This window comes from Sitophilus oryzae, unplaced genomic scaffold (genome assembly GCF_002938485.1).
Source record: "Sitophilus oryzae breed Bouriz unplaced genomic scaffold, Soryzae_2.0 scaffold_1716_pilon_pilon, whole genome shotgun sequence".
Taxonomy (NCBI): Eukaryota; Metazoa; Arthropoda; class Insecta; order Coleoptera; family Curculionidae; genus Sitophilus; species Sitophilus oryzae.
The window spans coordinates 640521-663930 of record NW_022146409.1 but is presented as its reverse complement, the minus strand read 5'-3'; the positions used below and the strand labels follow the sequence as shown (position 1 = coordinate 663930).

Below are 23410 nucleotides of genomic sequence, written 5' to 3'. Positions count from 1 at the left end.
GCTTATGTCATCGACCCTACAGCAGCTCTACCAGGGATGGAGCTGCCCCGCCACGAGTGGAAGGTACTCAACAGGGTAAGAACGTCTCATGGCATATGTCGGGATTCTTTTTATAAATGGGGACTGACCGGATCACCTACTTGTGACTGCGGAGAACCACGTCAAACTGTTCATCACATTGTAACTGAATGCCCTCTTACAGCATATGGAGGAGAAGCGAGTGATTTCTTTGAAGCCACCGACACCGTGTTGAACTGGATCAATAGCCTCGATTTTAAAATTTAAGTGTACTTTTTGTAATATGTTTTGTGTATAACTTTTTTTATAAATTTTTAGATTTCTAGTTTTATTTTTACAATTTGTGACAATCTGTTTACATGTTATATTGTGTTTGAATATATACATTTGATGTAACTAAATCCATGTACGCCATACGCTAAATAAAATAAATAAACTTCAATACAAACTGCCGTTCTCCTTGGAACCTCCGCGGCGAGGCGCGGCGCGGCGTATGAGAGGCGCCACCCTGTACATATAGAAGATATCTGCCCACCTTCTCAAAAATATTAAATTTCATTCTCTTGTTTTCTATACACATTTAAAAACAAATTCTGTCCAATTTTAGTTCATTTCCCAACGACATGCAAGGGTGAAGTACGATGGATGTTCCAACACCTCGACATGAATGCTGATTCCAAGCTGTCTCTCCAGGAGCTGTACGACCTTGAACACGACCAGAGCGAAGTCTGCCTGAAGCCGTTCCTGCAACAGTGTGACGTCGACCGTGATGTCATCGTCACTCCCATCGAATGGTGCAAGTGTTTCCAGAGAACCGAGAGACCATGCGCTGCAGTCAGGCGTAAAATAACACCAGATTTGTTAGGTAGGGTCTATTTGCTGTAATGCAATGGATAAATGTATTAACTATATAAACATTTTGGAGATGAAACTAATACGTTTGAATAAACTCTTAGCCGATTTCATTATTACTTGAAGTTTTAGCCAAAGAGAAATTGACAAGGATTCATTTACGGTTTTTTTTGCTACTTAAAAAAATAATTAGTATACTTCAATTTGACTGCCGTGTTTTAGTAGCGTATCTAAAATTATATTTAACATATTATCTATACTTATTAGAAATGTATTTTTTACAAATTTAATAAGTAATACCAGTAATACCTAGCATTTATTGACAACATAAAAGAAAGGTAATAAATTGTCGAACCTATCGTACATTATATTTTTATAGGCTTGGTGCATTCTCCGCTGGTGCTGCCACCATAGGAGAATATCGTTAACAACTGATATAATACACCGGTTTAAATAGCAAGTATACGAAAAATTTAATATAATTATTCTAAAAGTGTTAAGAAGTGTAATTTGTGAAAATTCTAATAATAAAAATAAAAAGTACCTAAATATTTTGATATCTTCAGAAGGTCTAACTTTAATTTATTATTCCAGCTAAAAAAACTTTTTAGAAGAGTTTAACTACAGTAGTGAGCATAGTTTTACGCACCGGTTTTGCTAGTGGGTTCATAATTGGAGCGATTTCGGCTATATAATTATAATTATATTTTAGACATAATTATAATTTTAGAAGATTTTCATAAAACATTTAATCACTAGTTGATTAGAAAGTATTCTATTATAAGAGAGCATAAATTATATTTTATGCTCTCATAGTATAGGTCTATTTAATTTTTTGATTAGGTATGTAACGAGCACTTTGTTTCCTCACTTGTTTCGTCGAACTGCTTGAATTCATTTTTGCTCTTGATCAAATCAGTGTGAGAAACTACGAAGCTATAAAACGTTGATTTGGGGGAGTTGAATATCGGAGAAAGTTCAGTTATTCAATTGAATGTTATTGCACCCAACAACGCCCTAATTACGCTCTCCTTTACGCGTTGACATTTTTTCGCCATTTTTATTAACATTTGAAATTATCACAACACAACACGAAGCCTAGTTCGAATTCTTTTTCACTTTTTTTGTTTTTCTACCCGAAACAGCGTTACATCACACAAACATCGTACCTGAGTATTTTATAATTTTAATAACAGCACTGGCAAAAAACTAAAATACTTAAATATTATAACAAAGCCATGATTTCAATATTACTTTAATCAACGTGAACTGTAACCGGGATGACATGAAATATATAGGGAAAATTTCTGGTTTCTGCCGTATACATTGCTGCGGTCGGAATTTCTTAAAATCAACTGTAAAATCGCTTACTTCTGGGGCTTAACTTGGGTCTCACAATGCAAATTCACCTCAAATATCCATTTAGTTGATCATTGGCAAGCACTCTCTCATTGTACATGAAAATAACTAAACAAACATTTACTGATCTGGATAAAATTGATTGTTAAATAGTAAGACTCACCCGGGGGTACTCCGCCCCCTAGCCACTGACATCACTGACATTCTATTCAATATATCCCATTCCATATCTTCCATCTAATTCAAATATTATTCGGATCTATTGGTTAATAATCTTCAACAACTAGCTAGTGTCACCTGAAATAGTATAGGGGCTTCCCCCGGGGGCAAATCTGCCGCTAAACAGATTCGCATCCCAATCGAATAGGCTAATTGGGGTACATTACTACCCCAACGCCGCATCGTCAATCGAGAAGACATTATGGAGACCTCAAACTCTCAAGACCAACTCGAAGGCAAGAACGTCACAAGAGGTTTTCTTCTTGTGGTCAAATGACCGCGTTGCCTTACAGTCAAACAACTCGCAACTATGATAGTCAAAAAACTCGCAACCCTCAGCTCTGTGACAAAACACAACACAACACAACAGCCGGCCGCACAGTGCTTCGAACATATGGCTCTAGAGGACAAAAATGCAAAACTTCTCTTTTATTGTAGGCAATTTATTCAAACTAGGTTTATTTGACTCAAATGATGAGTACTCTCATTGTACTAAATTATGATGTTCTTAATCCCACGTTTATGAAAAAAAATCTTATAAATAATAAAAATGTTGGAGCTGTGTTCAATCTAAGGAAATAATAATTTATAGTATGAAAACGGTGTAAGTATTAAATAAATCCCTGTGATAAAAAAGAATTGAAATAACATTAGAACATGATTCCTACAATATAAGCCTAATATAAGATAAAAATGTTTGTCTTAAATGAAAAAGAAACATTAATGCTATATTTAATTAAAAAAAAACTTAAGATACTATAAATTTACTTTAGGACAATAAAATGCATAGATCGTAACTACCCTGATTCAGAAGAATAACTGCTGACAGAATCTTCCAAATTTAACCAGTTTTCAAGCATTTACCAAGTATCCAAATCACATATAAGATATTTCTGTATATCATTTTCTAATTATGTTAATTTTTCACGTTCTTAATGTTCTTTTTGTTGGTATGAGGGGTTCGGATGTTAATAGTTACCTCTTTCCATATATTATTTTTTCCTTTTCTTGGGTATAAGGTTTTATAATAAATTGAAAGATGGAAACTTTTTTATGCGATGTTTCGCTCCAACATAGTGGGCTTTTTCAGGCACAAGGGTGTCTCATTTGACTGGAAGGTTTATCAATATCTAATAAAGAACACATTTTCTAACATACAAATAATTTTGAGTTCTTATCCTTATGATCAAGCCAAGTATTAACCAGATCGGCATTGCTTATCAATTTTACTCCATCTGAAAAGTATTATAAAATAAAGTTCGTCGCAAGCAGACGCAGGTGAACTATACAAAAATTAAAAGTGTATGAATCTGACAACAAAAATATTCAATAAATACGATATGTTTTGATATGTTTTTTTTAAATGTCTTTTTGAAGTTTGAAAACGTAAAATTTTTATACCCATTTAAGAATCATCTTAAAAAATAAATAAAAACTAAACAATCACGAACTTGTTTAAAAATAAATTTAAAGTAAATACCTTGTATAACAATATCCATAGTGGCTTTCAATTAAGTACGTACCGTCTAACTCCATACACACAGAACTACTATGAATGTTATTTTTTTCACTGATATAAGATAATGATCGCAAAATTTATTTTTAGTGAAAATATTTGCTAACAAAAAACGCTGTTTATGAAAAATAATATACAGGATGGTTGAACATTGCTATAAGTATAAAATTACATATTCAGATATTAGTAAATTTTAACTTTTTTTTTCGATTTTTGTCCATGGGACGAAGAACTATGGGCCGGCCCGTCTACTACTGACTCGCCGCCGGCAAGATAGCCTCCTCTTACATCACAATTTTACCTGATCATAAATATTTACATTGCTTGCCAATGAATCATACTATTTTCTCTAATCGACTTTCAAATAGAGTGTTTTAGCATTACTAGACAAATAAATAGAGAGTTTCCGAAGGAATGCATATTCTTTATTAGAATAGTGAATAAATAAAAGCATTATTATAACGAACTTATTTTCCAAGTTTTACACAACTGAAATGCACCAAGCCTATACGTTTTAAATATAATTACAACGGCACTGGTAAACCGGAATTTAAGTCAGCCATATTAATCTCTCGTCGAGCTCCTCCTTTTGTTTTTTGATATGTTCCTTCCATAATTTTTTTATTCAAAGATGTGTACTTATTGAGGAACCGCCACTTCGAAGAATCTTCTCAAATACCCTCATTTGTTTAATTATCTAAATGATTTATGGATATGTGTGTTTAATTGCAGGAGTGTACGTCCCGGAATGCGACAACCAGGGCTACTACAAGCCGATCCAGTGCCACAGCGCCATCGGAATGTGCTGGTGCGTCGACAAACACGGCGTCGAATTCGCCAATACCCGCAGTCACTCCAAACCTAATTGTGGTAAGTCTAGCAACTGGGGCTTTGATCAATTAAAAGGGTTGCTTTAGGTCCCCGGTCATGGTCGCTGGAACGTCCGTGTTTTGGTTCAGATTAATAATTAATTATCGGATTTGGGCATTCTATCGATTGCGACCTAGATCTACTTACTTAAATGTGATTACATAAGTAGGTGAGAAGCTGTAATGTGTATACGACACGCATGTAACGGATATGTGGGCTCTAATGCAAGTTGGAAGGTCACATTGATTGGATTACATACCTATTTGTGTGTCCTATATTTAGTATATGAAACATAACAGTAAATAAATGATACTATTGTAAATTCATCTGTTTATAGTCATATTCAAGTCTGATTTCATTTCAACTGTGATTTTCAATGTCCTGTACTATTTCCTAGTAAGACCCAAAATGGTATACAAACTATACATTAACGAAATTGTTGTATACAGGGTGGTCCAAATTATATTCGGTACCTGGGATATTTTTGACATGAAAAATTTAATTTCGATATCAATATGGCTCCTGAGAAAGGTATTCAATCAGTGCGTACTACCTCTCCTAACGTATGGTGTGGAGACGCTAACATTAACCAAGAAAACTGTAAGAAAATCGGAATAACGCAAAGAGCAATGGAAAGATCAATGTCGGGGCTATCTCTGAGAGACAAAGTACATACCTAGTATCGAATAGAGGTACGAGACAGAAGAAAAGTCATGGATGCCATAGAGAAAATAACTACTTTGAAATGGAATTGGGCGGGACACATTGCAAGGCTAAACGATGACCGATGAACGAAGAAAATAATAGAATGGAGACCAAAACACGATGCATTCAGGAGCAGAGGCCGTCCTCTAACCAGATGGCATGACGACTTAAGGCGTATTCACAGTAAAAATTATGATTAATTTAAAAAAAAAGAGTTCTCAGATTTATAAATTCAGTGAAATAACTATCGAGTTTGAAGACAATAACGGGTAAACTAGCAATCATCAAAAGTGAGTTGTCAAGGTACAGAATCGAAATTGCGGGACTGGCGGAAACACACTGGCTAGGGGAGGGCTACTTCAAAACCTCTAATGGAAATTATGTCTATTTCTTTGACAATGACAAACAAACGTTCACAGGCGATTTTTTTCTGATATCAGCCAGAATCCATAAATCCGTCATAGAATTTAGAGCTGTGAATGACAGAATAGTTCTCCTTAGACTAGACGGCAAACCTCATAAATTCAACATCATTCAAATATATGCACCGACAGCAACGGCATAAGACAATGAAATCGAAGAATTCTACAATAAATTAGAACTTACCATCAGGAATATACCAAACAAAGAACTGACATTAATTTGCGGCGACTTGGAAATGGAACAACAAAGTGAATGATGATCTAAAAAATATCCTTGGAAAATACAGCTTGGGAGAGAGGAATGAAAGATGAGATCGTTTAATCGAATTTGCCACCAATAACAGCTATTCTATAAAGAACACTAGATTTAAACACCACATTCGCAGACTCTATAGGTACTTAGAACAGTCCTGGAGACAGAACACGGAATCAAATAGACTACATATTGACCAACACCCGCTGGAAATCCTCCATTCAAACAGCACGTACATTACCAGGGGCAATATGTGGATCATACCAATTAATAATAATCACATAACACCAACAAGATTAATAAAAAGAAACAGCGAAGAAATTCTCCAAGGAACCCAGGCTTTCATGACTACCTCAACAGAAAATACAACACCCCAAGAAATATGGGAAGCTTTCAAAAAATGCACAACTGCGGCAATAAAGCAAGGAGCAAGAAGAGACAAAAAACAATTTTACTCTAATATATGCAAAGAAATCGAGGGACACCGCCTAAATAACCAACCAAGAGACCTCTTCAAAAAAATAAAATATATTACCAGGGACTTTAAAGCCAAAAATTGGGCAATCAAAGATCAAAATGGAACTTTAAGAACAAAAAAAGAAGACATTATTGAGGTGTGGATATCATATTGCGAAGAATTATACAAAGACAGTGAAGAATATAACTATGTCGACAACCACAAAAATTCAGAGAAAGAACAGAACATCCTTAAAAGTGAAGTTGAATTGGCCATAAACAAATTAAAATACCATAAAGCACCAGGTTCAGACCTAATGACAGCAGAAATAATACAAGCCGTTAAAGAACCTGGATTAAAAATGCTTCATCTAATCTGTAATAAAATATGGCACACGTGAATGGCCCGACGACTGGACACACTCCACCATTGTCACTCTCCACAAGACAGGGAGCATACATAAGTGCAGCAACTATCGTACAATTTCCCTCATCTCACATGCCAGTAAAGTAATGTTGCAAATTATAAATGAAAGACTGAAAGCTTTTCTAGAAAGAGAAATTCCAGCAGAACAAGCAGGTTTCACCAAAGGCAGGGGCAGTCGGGAACATCTTCTGAATGTGCGCCAAATCATAGAGAAAGCAAGAGAATTCAACATTTCTCTTTATATTTGTTTCAGAGACTATAAAAAAGCTTTTGATAAAGTCAGATGGCATCACCTGAGGAAAATCTTAAAGGAAGTGGGGGTACCACAAGACCTTATTTCACTGGTCATCCAGTTGTATCAGCACACTACAGGATCAGTTAGAATACTGGATTCAGCTTCAAAGGAATTTTCCCTCGAACAAGGAGTCAAACAGGGGTGTATATTGTCTCCTCAACTATTTAACATATACGGAGTATACATAATGAGAAGGTCGCTAGAAACATGGGAAGGAGGCATTTCAATAAATGGCCAAAAAATAAATAATCTAATGAATCTGATAATAATCAGATGATACAGCACTACTCGCTAGCAGTCAAGAAGAGTTAATCAATTTAGTAAATAGGGTAGAAAACGAAAGCAATCGGCTCGATCTGAAACTAAATACACAAAAAACCAAAATCATGATAGTTGATAGGCAACATAACAACCATCCAAATATAAGTCATATCGCCTGCTTTGAAGTCGTTAAGTCATACGTATACCTGGGATCACTATTGACAAATATAGGCACATCGGAAGAAGAGGTGAAGCGTAGGTGCAACATGGCAAAGGTAGCTGTTGGGAGACTGACCAAGATCTGGAAAGACCGCCAGACTTCAAGAGCCATCAAAAACCGGCTAGCCAACTGTTTGGTACTCCTAATATTCACGTATCGCTGCGAATCATGGACTCTCAGGCAGGCGGAACGTTAGAAAATCGATGCTACCGAGATGTATTGTTATAGACGTATGCTCCGTATCCCATGGACTGAACACCGTACAAACGTTTCCATTATAAATGAACTTAATATTACTAACAAGCTTGCCTGTAAAATCCGACTAAAACAAGTAAAATATTTTGGACATATAATTAGGAAAAGTCCGGACAATATGGAAAGACTCATAATTCAAGGCAAGGTGGAGGGACGTAGACCACGTGCCCGCTCTCCAACCAACTCGATGGATACACCAGATCACGACTAGCTATAGCAAGCCAATGCACGATGTCGTCGAGATGACAAAAGACAGAGGCGCATGAAGAAAAATTATCCATGATGTTACGGGCTGACCACTTCACTCCCTAATGGGGGTCAGGACTGAAGAGAGAGAACTATCTAGTGAACATGGTCTGTAGCTCATATAATAAAAAACTTAAGAATTTTGTTCAAGAAAGTTTGAATTTAAAACAACAAAGATATTTGGGCAATTTTATAACGGAAATAAATATTATGTTATTTGCTCTTCCTGTGTAATATCCAATCGGTTGATTTAGACAAATTGATTATATCGACTTTCGTTATAACCCAAATTTAAACTTTAAAAATGTTCAATTCATGATTTTACCAATGCTTATTCAAGGTCATGTTTTTTTCATATTTTTTTGATGGGGAATTAATGAGTACTTATCTAAACCTTTTGGAAGTTAATGATACCTATTTAATTTTTTTAGAGGTTGCTATAAGACTTGGATCAAGGCAAATTAATAAAATTGCGTTTATATCATCAAGGAGGCCGAAATCGACAAAATATCAAGAGACAACTTTTAATCGGCATTAAACTGTTTACACTATTTCGCTAAAAAGAGAAAAAAAATCAGTGGCGTACAGACGATAACCCATCGCACGTCCCTGGTGAATATGTTGACACTTTTTTAGTTTTAAAATATGTGGCATTTATAGTAACTATTACCTTCAAAATTTCATTCGAAACGCTAAAAGTGGTTGGAAGAAAATTATAATAAATCGAAAAAATATTAAGACTTTAACACCCTGTAGCTACGAAACAAAGCAGAATCGGACCTATGTTGATATGAAAAATAAATCTTATTTTTACGTTAGGAATCTCCCCACGAGAGATGGCACATGTTTTTTGAAACACCCTGTGTATGATCTAGGGGTTACAGGCATGTTACAGGGCTACACTCGTTGAATTTGAGAGTTATGTCAGTTTAATAATATATTTCGTATTTTTGTGCTAAGGCGTAAAAGTGCTTTACTTTTATGCCTGGGCGTTAAAATGAGTTTTTTTTATATTGCAATCACGTTGCAAAAATTCATACTTTTGTAACATTTGAGTTGGTTGTTTAAAAAAAAACATTTATGTATAAGTTTTAGAACATGTCTAATGTTTAAATTTGAACGAAAGGAGTATTGCTGCTTGCTGTAGGTAATTTTCTCAGGGGAAATACATAAATAAAAAGGATTTTTAGGTCAAAAAAAGCCAAAGGACAATTTGGTAAAAAACAAAGGACAGGTGGCAACCCTACCGGTTCTCCATAAACGTATAACGTGCCATCGCCGTGAATCACCCTATATAATGCTTTTCTATTTTCAGACACCATCATGAAATCGAATGAGGCGAAGCAGCAAGAAACCCGTAAGAGCAACAGCGTGGATAACTCCAGCGACGACGAAGACGACGACGATCAAGATATAGAAGGCAGTGCAGACCATCCTTCAGACTACTAATCACTCTTGATAGTCTTTTAAAATTAATTCATTCGAAATAAAAATGGGTAAGGTATCGCTAAGCAGTACCTTTTTGGTGTATGGCGTCATGAAAATCAGAATTCTTTCATTTGGTAAAAAATCATAGATAGCATAATAATATCTTTTCCCGTCATGATTGGGCTCAGCGATTACTTACCATTTAACTTTAGTGACGCCTATTTCAAACATGTCTTCATTTGCTTTTACCTATCCAGGAACTTTGAGACTCACGATTATATGTCAAATGTGTGTTAAACAAACTAGTATATTTAGAGAAAAAGAAATAATATATTCCGATAAGTCCATGTAGCAGATTTTTTAGGTTCTTCTTTATTTTTTTATGATAATACAAAGGTATTCTTTAAAATGTTCTATTTATTTCTGAAAAAAATAGATTTATTAGGAAAAGTAGTGAGAGGTGAGTTAAGGTAGGTGTTGAAGAAGGCCTAAATATTTATTCAACTTCAACTTAATATTGATTAATGTTTTAATTCAATTTAAACATGCATAAAAGTATAATTAAATTTACTAGTGAATGGGTTTCAATTATGTCAAGCCCATCATTAATATCGAAATAGCAAGAGTTTCCAACAAATCCTCACTACTTTTCTCTAAACGTACTATCATTAATTGGCCTTAAGTTGTAGTCATATTAAATAATTATTATAAATGTATATACATTCCATAGATTATAATAATTTTTGTAAGTACTTATTTGATTTTTAGAGAAGTGATATACCGTTATTTTGATGCAATATTAAATTTAGTAGAATATATTACGTAGGAATGATATTTTTATGCATTTGTAAGCCGCTGTAATATTTAGATGTGTTCCAGTTAAAACCTGAAATCAGTTAACAGATAAATAATAGTAAATATTTTGAGTTAGTGTATAAATAGTGGACAAGTATTGTGTATTATATTGCAATATAAAGTGTTCTAGTACACACATATCTATATAGAACCCGAAAGATCAAGGTTCATTTATTCAAACAGATCTACCACTTTTACTACTTGTTTGTTGACCCTTAAAAAAAGTATAACAATGCGGCGTTGTTATAAATTGGCGCCCAACGTGGGGCTTCAATTTATAACAACCTGTTGTAAAGTGAATAAATGCTGAAAATATGTCTTTGTATTGACACGCTAACCTTCAAAAAGTAAATTTCTTGTTCTTTCTTTTGAATTTGAGCACCAGTGAAAGTCAAAAATTATCAGAGAGTTATAATATCGAAGACCATATCGATTGGTACCTCAAGAGCAGAAGAACAAAAGAAACGGGAAAAGACAAGCGAGTCAACAAGTCAACATTAACATTTTATGTGGTTGAAAATAAAAGTTTTTTAATATTTGTTTTTGTTACAGTTTGTTTCAATTACAAACACTGTATAAATTGATTTCATGGTTTTAACTGTAACAAATGTACGGAATAGTAATCTAATATGCCACAGCTTTAATGTTATCGTGCCGTCAAGGATAAGAAAGTCTAACTATTTAGCTAAAATATTTTAGTGTAAAATGTCTGACGTAATGAAAAAGCCACTGTAGCCAATATAGTGTCCCCCGTTTAGTCAAAGAAATAATGGTCCAGAGAACCTCCCCTTTGTTCTATATAAATATCTAATAATTTCATAAACATTCTGACTGAAGATAAACCAGAATGGACCCTATACTAACATCAATAACTTCTGTGCTATATAAAATCTATTTAACCGTAAATACTTAACTATAAAACAATTTTTTAACAAATTTTCAAGTAATAATCGTAAGTATTTAGTTCTTAAAAGTATATCATTTTTGTGCTATGTTAGATGACATGAAGAAATTCGATGTTTAAATCTCGTTCACACTAATCTTTACCTCAGTCTTCAATTGTTAAACCTCACATTATACAGGAACGTACAAAAGGTTTGCAGCAAATAAAAGATTTTTTTATTATTCAGACAAAAACCATTTCAGGATGACCAATAACAAGATAAAATTTTATGTTTAAAGGGTATTTTTTCAATTGTCCGCCATTGTCACACTTGTCAGATTGAGTTATTGTTTTATTGAACATACTGACTTGATCCTATAGATTTTTTTCGATACCTCTATGTAGTAAAACATTTTACATTTCTTGAAAAAAGTTTTTATTTAAGATTTCTCTTTCAATGGTAAAATATCAAGGATTTTTTTTGAAAAATGCACCCGTAACATAAGTATAGACTATAGTCTTACATTTATTGCAAATCTTTTGGTAGTCTGCGTTCTGTATACTCATTTGTTTTTGTTTTCATATAAAGATAGCGATAGTAGATAAATATATTTTTATTATTATTTTACTCGTGTATTAACGACATATTTAAAAGAAACATAAATGTTGCTGTCACCATGTTAACATATATATTTTAATTTATTTTATATAAAAAAGTATTTAAGAGTAGAATCCAGTAAATTAGACTTATTATTCATAACCTTATATACTCATTATTTATTAAAGTATTTAAAAATTGGAACTGAATAATTTCATAGTTCTCTTTGAAAAATAACTGTTTGTTTTAGGCATGCCATTTAAAAAAAAGTGTTTTTTTGAAATGGTAAGGCCATTCGATCCAGAATAATATTAGTTTTAAGCACATATACATTCGAACGGTGTATTTATTGTATGTTTTTAACATATTTAATACAGTTAGAAATAATAATTTTAAGAATGTGTTTTATTTGTTATTTTCTCTGTTTCCAACAGACTACTTACAACCAGCCTTCCCATCTACGATCATTCGCGTGGCTTTTTTTGTTATGTAACAAGTCAGATTCTCTTAGCTTTACTGAGACTTGAAAAACTGTGAGACTGGTGCTCTAACTTCCAGCATGTGCACGAGACACAGGTAAAAAGGTAAGAACGGATGACAGGTAAAAAACGCGGAATTGCAAAAACAAACGAGGATTATACTCAGTGGCGGATCCACGGGTGGGGGAGCTTCGGGGGCTCAAACCCCCTCCTTGGTTTAGCCAAAGAATACGATATTATTAATTTATTTAGTCACAAACGACTCTGGAGTATGTTCTTTGAGTAAAATATTGTGTATAGCCCCCCTTCCCGAATCCTGGATCCGCTTCTTATTATATTGGTCTATATGAAAATCGGCCCTGCCACAGTTCTTGTCGATTCCTACGATAAAAACTAAAATATTTTTCTTCCATCACCCCATGTTTAGGGGGTTGATCCCCTCACCTATTTTTACTGCTTTTCGATAGTTTTGGGGGATGAAAATTATTATTTTGACTACTACATTCATATTTTTCGGGTACTAGAGAGAATAAGTGTTCTGATAGCATGAACTTTTGGTGTAGTCTCGCTCAAATTGTAATAAAATCAGCAAACGTGATCAATTTTTCCGTTTTTTATAATTTGTTTTATTTTCACTATATTATATTTATTATTATTTTTTGGCATATTTCAGCTTCCATTCCTATTAAATGATAAAATTAGATGTATATAGAAACATATAAAGCAACGTGTTGCTGTATAAAAATATATAGAAGCTACAATAAATTTTGCGAAAAAGTTCTATTCCCTGTCAGAAAAATGTCGCGCACGATTCTTTGGTCCCGATGGAAAATATATACCCTATGATCGAATAAAATCGGCGTCAGCGATGGCTAATTGCCGCCCTTGCAAATCAAACTAGAGTTGGCCAAATAGTTTGTGAAAGCAATGGACAAGACTGGTGACGCATTTCAATTTATAAAAATTAAATTTCCACGCCATTAGTGAGGCTAAAATCAAAAAGGAATTCTAGCAAGGTACCACAGTGGCAAGGTACCTGGTAGATGCAGCCTTTCTCCTGGTAACATGATTCCGGTTTTGTTTTTGTTAGGATACTTCTTAGAGTAGTCCCAGATTTAAAAACATTTTTAATTTTATACTGCTTAGCTATTCGCCTGATCTTCTCCGATGTTCCTTTTCGATAATTTTTCTTTTTTCGCAGACCATCAGTGTGACCAGCTGGGTAGTGAATAAGCTGTGGTTTTGAGTAATAGCAGCCAAGTTAAAACCAAAAAGTTTTATTTTTAGTGTAAAAATGTAACAATAAATAAGCCTTTATATACAAAAAAATCTGCGTTTATTAATTAAAATGTATGTTTATCTCAATGGAGCACATGTTCCACCTCGGACCAATTGAACATCTGAAAAATAAAATATCAAAATTTAATAGAATTATGTAATAAATAAAATCTGTAGTAAAATATTATATACAGGGTGGGTCTTCAGTAACTGCAAATATTTTAGGGGTAGTATTATATTTCGAGCCTAGAAACACGACTATGAGGTTTCTTTCGGAAAAAAAATAATATTTTTTTAATTTTTAGTTAAAAAACATAAAATCTTAATATTTGGCAACATAAGTGATAGATTAAATTAAAAAAAAGAAAACCCTGAAAACATTCATTGCTTCTCAAAATGTAAGCAAAAAATCATATTTTTTTAAAAATTTTCAAATTACAATATCTCGGTTATTTTGGACTTTGAAGAGCAATAAAGAGAACTTAAGAAAAACAACAATTGGTAAGAAAATCGGTCAAGAGAAGTCGCTGTTGTTAATTTTTTCGAATTTCGAATTTACAATTTACAATCGAAAATTGCAATTTTCTTATAAATTTAAGTAGGTACTGAATTTATAAAATCTAAGTAGGTATTGAATTTTTTTAACCAATTTTGCACTCTTTGCCTCTGCTTATTTATCAAAATAAATGTGGCAAAGATATTTTAAATATGGACCGAGGCCGAGGGGTGCCTCACTTAGGTAAAAAATGTACATGTAATGCTAAAATATAATTTTAATGCCAAGGAGACTTCCTATATTTACCATATAATTATACGCAACTGATGCCAACGACTACCAGCGACTGCCAATCAACAGTGAGACACCCCTCGGTGTGAACCAATAATTATATTCAACTTCTTGTCGACAAAAAAATGTTTCTTTGCTCTACTCGTGGAACCATAAACTGTACCGTACCAACTTTGTTCTATTATCTACTATTTACCTAGGCCACATCTTTGAGCACAGTTTAATCTTTGTTCGTTGTCATATGTCACACCATTTGACCCACAGACTGGATTGTAATGGCTGACAGTCCGACAGTTTGCAAAGCACGACCTAAATCTTGGCGATGCTGTTGTTGTAGTAGTCGATGTCTCTGTAGAGGATTCTACAAAATTCAGTATGTTAGAAATACACCTAGATAAAAAAGTAGATATTACAAAAGAAAGAAAAAAAGTTTCATAGAGTTATGTTCTGTAACAGATTTATTTAAAAAAATGTCTATAGCTATGTGGCGGATTCATCTCTCCAAAAAAACCTATATGGGTATTTCGCCACTGCAAGAAAATCTACAAAATAAAATAGTTATTTTTTCTAAACACTTCTGTTGTCATAGTTATTTTTTATAAACACTAAGTTAGGTTTACAGATATACGAATTTGCCTAACTAACAAAAAATGCTTAAATAAGCATTTTTTGTTCGTTAGGCAAATTTGTATATTTAAATAAGCATTTTTTGTTCGTTAGGCAAATTTGTATATCTGAAAACTTAACTTCTGACAAGTAGTTTCGGTTTGGATTAACGCAGAAGTGTTTCAACAAAAATAACTATTTTATTTTGTAGATTTTCTTGCAGTGGCGAAATACCCATATAGGTTTTTTTGGAGAGATTTATTTAGTTAAGAAATTTTCATGAATTATGATGATTAATAAATCTGTAGTTGAAGTGGTTGAAGATTACTTTTTTCCAAACAGAGATGTAATCGATACTGTCATAAAAACAGAAATTTGGTAAAAAGAAAGTAATACAGTAATGAACTAGGCCCAACAAGGCTAGGGAAACAAAGAAGTAAACTGATCGTCTGACGCTAACCATAAAATATTTCAACAAAATCAAGGGACTGACATAAGCATTCGACCCTTGATACTAATTAAATATCTATCCGTGTCTATGACATCCCCCATTCACGCTACGTACTTTACCAATTACAGTAAAAATTAGAAAACTCAAGTAGAAACTAGAGCTACCACGGATTAAAAGCTATATTGGATATAAAATGAAGGAATAAATTAAATGATAGACTTCACGTATTAACGACTGAACCGTTTGTCAAAAAGCCGCCGTTTTTTTGCCTTGCAATCTAAATATATTAAGACCATAGACTTAAAATAAAATATGGACTGAGCATCTCATTTATAAATAGCTGGAACATGCGGTCAGACACTGTCTTGTTATTGTTGTGTTATTGTTTTAGGTTATAACGAGTGCGACACGAGCAATAGATAGGTTGTCTCTGTCGTAACGGTCGTTCCCTGACGACTCTGCCGAGAAACACAACACTGTCTTTCGTTTCTCAAGTACACCTGAACTCTCCGTATCATCTACCGGGTAATTTTTTTATTTTAATGAAGCTATAATTAAATTAAAAATATATCGTATTTAAACTTTTTTATATTTTATTAAGATTTAGGACAGGTTTTTTAAATAAAAGTTTAGAAAAAACAATTTAGAGTCCAAAAAGGATAAAAATAATAAAATACACGTTATAGAAGAAATTTTATAATCGAAATTAGGTAATTTTTGAAATTAATAATAAATTATTAATTTTAGTCAAACATTTACAACCCCTAATATTAATCAAAACAGGATCTATTCCACAGATGTAATAGAATCGGCGACAGGGAGAGAGAAAAAATATGATTGTTGTAATTTTTTTTCTGGTTAAGTGATGTCTTATTATGTAAATTAGAGAAAACATAAATCTGTTCCATTAAAGCAAGGAAGGTGATAGGAAGTGGATAAAATAAAAACTACATTTATTTAACTCGGTACTGTCTTTATTATACCGGGTGCGTCTCAAAAGTGGCTCATCCCCCATAATGTTTTTATATTTTCAAATAAAAAAAACAAGATTTAGTATGTTAGTATATGAAATAAATTAGGATTGATTGACGCATTCAGTTGTTTTTGGTCACTTCCTGTTTCACCGGAAATGACTATAACTTTTAATTTTTAAACGGCACCCTCGGTATATTTCTACTTTATTCGATAGAAAATGACACTCTGAATAGAATGACATATCATATGTCAAATTTTGACATTTTCGCATATGGTTTAATTGTAATTGTAACACGCGGTTCATAACGACAATTTGACTCGAAATACCAAGTGTGTGATATCAATATATTCATAAAAAAATGCTTTTTCCAAATATGCTAATGAGTCACCCTTGTTCCATTTGAAAAAATTGACATATGTATGATTAAAAATACGATTTGTACATCTTTTAACCGGCCTAGACAAGACACGAAACCTATTAGACGATCAAAACTATTTTTCCAAGGCTCCTTGATTAAAACTTAGTGGATTGAAAAAACTGGATTGAAATTTAAAATAGGATATGTTTTTAAGCGACAATGTCAAAAGTTGACATATGATATGTCATTCTATTCAGAGTGTCATTTTTTATCGAATAAAGTAGCAATATACCGAGGGTGCCTTTAAAAATCAAAAGATGTAATCATTTCGGTGAAACAGGAAGAGACCAAAAACAATTGAATACGTCAATAAAACCTAATTTATGTCATATACCTAATAACATACAAATCTGTTTTTTTATCTGAAAAAATAAAAAAAGTTATAGGGTTGAGCCACTTTTGAGACGACCCGGTATATTAAAAAATATTGTTTCATAATATAATATCATTTTAAAATTCTTGTACGTTATTTTGGATTCTGAAGATAATTTTGGAATAAACCGGAATATATTTTTAATAAAAACATTATTAATTATTAACAGGGTTATAATTATGATTTTGTTACAATGTAAGTAAGTAAATAATGTAATGTAAAAGAAAAAATTCAGATTTTACATTTTACTAAAATATTATCTAAATAAGCGCCTTTCTACAACAACGCCACTGACTGCCAATGGGTAAATTGATTCAAGACTTAAATGGATTATTTAAGTCAAATTTCTTGCAAATTTGGCACTGGCGAACCATATTTTATAGTTTTTGAACAGAAAAAGTCAATAAAATAAACACTTAAGGACTACAAGCTAAGAAAATGCGTTAATACAGCCAGGGAGATAGCGGCAACAAAGCTTTACCGCACACGTGCGACACGTACTACAAGGTAATAATTGAATATAGGATCTTCTTCCGATGCTGTTCCAGAGAGAGCATAGTAGAAAATATATCAAAAACCTAAAATACTTTCTCGAAAACGTTGTTAGCTCTTAGACTATAACGAAATATGGCTGGATTAACGAATAAAAGTCATGGAATGCGAGGGAGTAAAAATTCACCAATCGAAGGGGTACTTGCATGGATAAGGTTAGCTTCTACTTGACTAGGTAAAGTTTGGTACCACCTATCACTCTCAAAATTATACCAGCATGAGGAAATTTATTTTAAGAGTCAGTTCCGCTGGATCTCTAGTCTGGTAAAAAAGTACCGTATGATCGAAACAAACGGCGCGGCGTCAAAGACGGCTGGGAAGCTGAGAAATGACAATCGATGATAATTTTGGCGATATATAAAATATCTAGACGTCATATACTACAAATTGACATAAAACTTGTCAAAAATTAAAACTAATTATAAAAAGATTAAAAAGGATAGGTAGTTTCCAGAGCGTTGACCTCGCCAAAATTATGACCGATTATCATTTCCAGGCCGTTTTGGCTTGGAAACGAATTATGTATTCTGAAGAATTAAAGTTGAAAGATTTTTCTCCATATCAATTTGAATGTTGTTATACTGAAACCGTGTGTTATTATTATTGTTAATTTTTAAATTGTTTTAATTTTTTACAATTAAGTTAGCTGTGGCTAGAACATTCGACTTTTATTTCTAAATGAACAACACTTTAAGCGACAAAAAAATACAAAAAATAGTCAATTTGAGTAGAACAAGCAATAGAGGGGCGAACTCCAATGTCAATCACATAGATCTACAGGGAGAACAGCAGATATTCTTGCTGAATAGATAATAAGAAACGTTAATAACAACCACTATTTTTTTATCAGTATATTTCCATTTTTAAGTAAATTATAATCAATATTTTTTGGGGGAGTTTTGTGTGTCGACAAATAAGAATAAATTTGTTTAACTGTCAAAGTCAAAGGTCCTTAATCGTATCTACAATATGCCTACCTGGATTAATATTTCCTTGTTGTGGAGTATCTTGTGCCACAGAGAGTTGTAGAAAAGCAAAAATAGCTAAAAATAAAATAATAATTTTAATTAAAAATCTTAGGATATTTTAAATAATATATAAATAAATAAAAATATTCAACGTTCTAACACGTATTACAACTATGTAAGACAAACTTTAAAAAAAAATAAAAAGAAGTATTTTTTATTATTCTATCTTTTATTAGTTTTATTGGTTAGGTCAGTCCATTTCTTGTAACAGGCATACAGAATAGAAGAAATTGTGTTTTAAAAGGGAAAATAAAGTTGTTCTAAAACTTCCAACCTGTATAATATGGTCCTACCCTTTGACTATATAACCCCTAAAGGTCCAACCAAATAGAATTAACATAATATTGTTCATGTTTAATTAAGTTGTTTACTTTTAAAATCAAATAATCTATTTGATGAAGTTTTCGAAAATAGAAACACATTAATTTTTAAAATATCACTTAGAGGAGATGTTTACACTGTATCACATCTCTGCCTGAATTGAACTGCCTAATCTTTGTTTTTAATTTTTACCATTAAAAATTAAATCCAATTTCTTTATGGCATAAATGAGCTGCTAAACATTAGATTTGGTGTTTTAAATCTCTAGGCTAGTGTTTTATAAAACTCCATATTTGTTAAAATAAAAAAAATATTTTTATCTATTAGACTATTAAGTCTAATAAAAACAAAAATTCAAAGACATAACTAAATAATGAAAATTTAAGATTAGTAAAATATAATCATTTAGGTATTAATAATTAAAATCTTATCTGGAATTATATGTACTTATAAATAAAAGTAACAATTCGTTTATATTTAGAACTATGAAATGTTAAAGTTCACGATGATAATAAAGACACAAAGTAATTTAACAGAATTATCATATAAGATGCAACGTTATAGATAATATTAATATATAAAATTATCAAAATCCTTTTTTTACTTACCTAAGAAACACAAACAATGTAGTTTTGTATTCATTTTTGTACTACGAAACTAACTTTTGTAACTAACTGTAACACTGCACGAGATGTTTGAAGAACTTGAGTATGTATTGATCTGGTTCAGCCTTAATCTCAGCCTTATATGCTGTACATGGTATCCATCGGAAAGACCAGTAGCGTCATTTCTAATTAATAAACTCGAAAATATACCGAGTATTTGCATATACGGAGTGCCAAGACGCTTAAAAACAGATATTATTATTGTTTACGTTGTATTTATGGAAATAAGATTCTCGAATTGTTTTCCTTCTTTAGTACACGATATTAATTTTAATTAATAACTTAATAAGTATGTATAAACAACATAACAATATATCTTTTACATCTTTGACAACATAATAAGATTAAAGCAATTTATGTTTTTTATTAGCGTTATTGGTATACAATATAAAGAATTATAATTTGCAGACATAGAAGTCCATACTTTAAGTTATATTTTGTCCTTCAAAGATTTTTATTAAAAAAAATATACACGTAAAGGTTTAAATTTTCTTGGATTTAATTTTTGGTAGAATAGCTATAAAATTTAATGAGCTTAAAAATTGCTTGATTTATGATTATATTATTTGTATTAACACAAGTAGATAACAGTTGAGGGTTGGAACCTTTGGTGTTACACAGCAAAATAAAAACACTAAATCACCACAATACACCAAAACACTTTTACTTTTACACTGGACGCGCGTTTCGCTAACCATGTTAGCATCATCAGCAGATGATTATAAACTAAAGTACAATCTACAAGTTGAGCGTTTATATACTCGCTCAGTGGGCACCGAGTGGGCGTGGCAAAATCTAGCCAACCGAGTCAGACAGTTAGATTTCCGCCACTAGAGTAGTAAGAACAAAGAACTTGAAGGAATTGGACCGTTGACTCTGTTCACACTATCTTTACGTTTATTAATTCTGATGCTTTCATATGCATCTAATTGCCTGTAATTTGAGACTTGTTTAATTAATTTTAAATTATTAAGATCTATACAATGTTCATTATCAACAATATGTTCGGCAACGCAAGATTTATCCGGTCTACCATATCTTATCTGAGCTAAATGTTCTTTAAATCTAGTTAATATTGATCTTCTAGTTTGCCCAACATATTTCTGATTACAATCTTTACAAGAAATTTCATAAATACCCGACCTTTCCAGTGGAAGTGTTTTATCTTTTGGATTACCTAATAATTGTTGTAATTTATTATTAGCTCTATACACAAATTTTTTACATTGTTTACAAGTTATACACAATTGACATTCTTAAAAATTCCTTTTAGACCACGGGATAACTCTCTATCAAACGGTATCGAAAAATATTTAGACGTATCTTTCTCCACTTGAAAAGTCGAATTTTCAGAAATCATTAACCTATACCTACGTTTTCTAATTAATTTATCAACTAGTGAAGGAGAATATCCATTACACTCAGCTACATTCCTAATGTAATATCTTTCTATTTCATATGTTTCGTTGGAAAGTGGGAAACTAAGTAATCTATGCACTAATAAATTTAAACTAGCCATTTTATGTTCAACACTATGATGTGATTCATTAAGAATATATCTGCGTGTGGTCGTATTTTTCCTATAGATATCAAATTCCAGGCAATTATTAGTATTTCTAATAACTAATACATCTAGAAATGGTAATCTGTCGTTGTTCTCAATTTCATGCGTAAATTTAATGGAAGGAAAACGATTATTTAACTTAGAAATAAAATTATCTATGGTGTCTGAATGTGTGTCAAAAACAGCAAAAATATCATCCACATACCTAAACCATACTCTTGGAAAATACTGATTCTTAGCCTCCACTTCAAACCTGCTCATGAATAAATTAGCCAAAAATGGAGACAATGGATTACCCATTGCTGTACCTTCCCGCTGTTCAAAAAAGTTGTTATTAAATTGAAAACAATTTTGTTTCATACATAACGATGTAAGCTCAATATATTCACTCACAGTTTTGTTGTCGAGACTGCAAATTTGCGTTCAGTAATTCCTTTAAGTAGCCTAAAGTATGTGGAATTGGAACACTTGGGAACAACGAAGATACATCAAAGGAGACCAAAATTTCACCTTCATGCAATGTTATATCTATAATTTTGTTAATGAATTCAATATTATTTTTAACTGAGAAAGAAGGTTCATGATCAGGTAAATTTTCGAACTCCCTTGATAACCATTTTGCCAAATTATAAGTCGGAGAACCTACAGCCGAAACAATTGGGCGCATAGACTTGTCCAGTTTATGAATTTTTAGCAAAGCATACAATTTTGGTAATGAGGGATTGGATACTTGCAATTTCCTCTTTAAAGAAAGATCAATAAGGGTGTTACATTCTTTTAGAGTTGTTTTAACGTCTGCTACCATCTTAGACAAAGGATTCTTTTTCAAATTGATGTAGGGGCCATTATCGATTAAGTTGTTAACCTTATCGTAATAGTCTTTTTTGTCTAATATAACAACCTTATTTCCCTTATCAGCTTTTAGATAGAAACAATCTTTGTTACGCAAACTCTTGACAATATTGTGCTCTTTGTTAGATTTTAATGTATTACTTGAAACGATATTTTTTGATAACTGATTTCTACAAGCCTCTCTTGTAAATACTTTAGAAGCCTCGGGCCAGTGCTGAATAGCAGTTTCAACACCAACGACGATTTCCTCCAAAGCGCTACCAGAGTTGGGCAATGCATACTTTAAACCTTTATTTAATAAACTGAGCTCTTGTTTATCAAAAGTCTGCGAAGAAAGATTTTCTACTATGTTTATGTCTCTTTGGAAAACATGTTTGTTTTTAGAGCTTTTTAATTTTTTAAACTTATTATTCAAAATGGACATTTTCTTAACAAATTTTGAATTGATAACCACAAACATATTTCTCTGAAAGAGACACCAACATTCATACTCTACATTAGTTAGCTTATAAGTAAGTTTTTTGTAAAGTCCATAGGCTTCAATTTCAAGCATACTTCGTTTACTATACAGAAATTTGATTTCTAAATCAAGCCATTGTTTTGCAATTTTCTCTACCTTATCACTAACGTTACTTTTCGGAATATCAACTATAATAAAACTAGGATAAACTGATTAAAAATGACTAATATAATCGATCTATATTAGTAGTATAGAAGTTCTATAAAAAGGGTATACAACTCTTATGCAACTATTTTACACAGCATTATATGACTATTATAAAACTAGTTTTATTGTATATTACGTGGTCACATCTAAGAAACAGAACAATAAAAACATTTGATCATTTAGCGAGGTACAAGAGTATTTTATTTTTTACCGAAGAATATTAGGAGCAAATTATATTTTAAGCCTGTCGTAAAA

At 32.3% G+C, this 23410-nt stretch overlaps 2 protein-coding genes across 2 annotated transcripts in view; one reads left to right on the top strand and one right to left on the bottom strand.

Moving 5' to 3' along the window:
- The window catches only part of LOC115881334 (proteoglycan Cow), a 393974-nt gene extending 382565 nt beyond the window's left edge, over nucleotides 1-11409 (top strand). The window contains exons 8-10 of the mRNA XM_030898771.1: nucleotides 626-883; nucleotides 4697-4834; nucleotides 9690-11409. Of these exons, the coding sequence (XP_030754631.1) occupies nucleotides 626-883; nucleotides 4697-4834; nucleotides 9690-9823 (530 nt within the window). The 3' untranslated portion in view covers nucleotides 9824-11409. The remainder of the gene's footprint in view (nucleotides 1-625; nucleotides 884-4696; nucleotides 4835-9689) is intronic.
- Nucleotides 11410-13878: 2469 nt separating this feature from the next.
- On the bottom strand, nucleotides 13879-20176 carry LOC115881318. Its single transcript, XM_030898753.1, has 4 exons — nucleotides 20016-20176; nucleotides 19036-19101; nucleotides 14879-15043; nucleotides 13879-14017 (listed from the first exon to the last, which is right to left on the bottom strand). Exons 1-4 carry the CDS (start codon nucleotides 20047-20049, stop codon nucleotides 13974-13976), a joined length of 309 nt encoding a protein of 102 aa, XP_030754613.1. The 5' UTR covers nucleotides 20050-20176; the 3' UTR covers nucleotides 13879-13973.
- Between the last annotated feature and the right edge of the window lie 3234 nt (nucleotides 20177-23410).

Coding starts and splice junctions, on each gene's coding strand:
- LOC115881318 (XM_030898753.1), bottom strand. CDS start 20,049: ATGAATACAAAACTACATTGTTTGTGTTTCTTAG. Junction 19,102..20,015: donor ACATTGTTTGTGTTTCTTAG/GTAAGTAAAAAA, acceptor TTTTATTTTTAG/CTATTTTTGCTTTTCTACAA. Junction 15,044..19,035: donor ACAAGGAAATATTAATCCAG/GTAGGCATATTG, acceptor TGAATTTTGTAG/AATCCTCTACAGAGACATCG.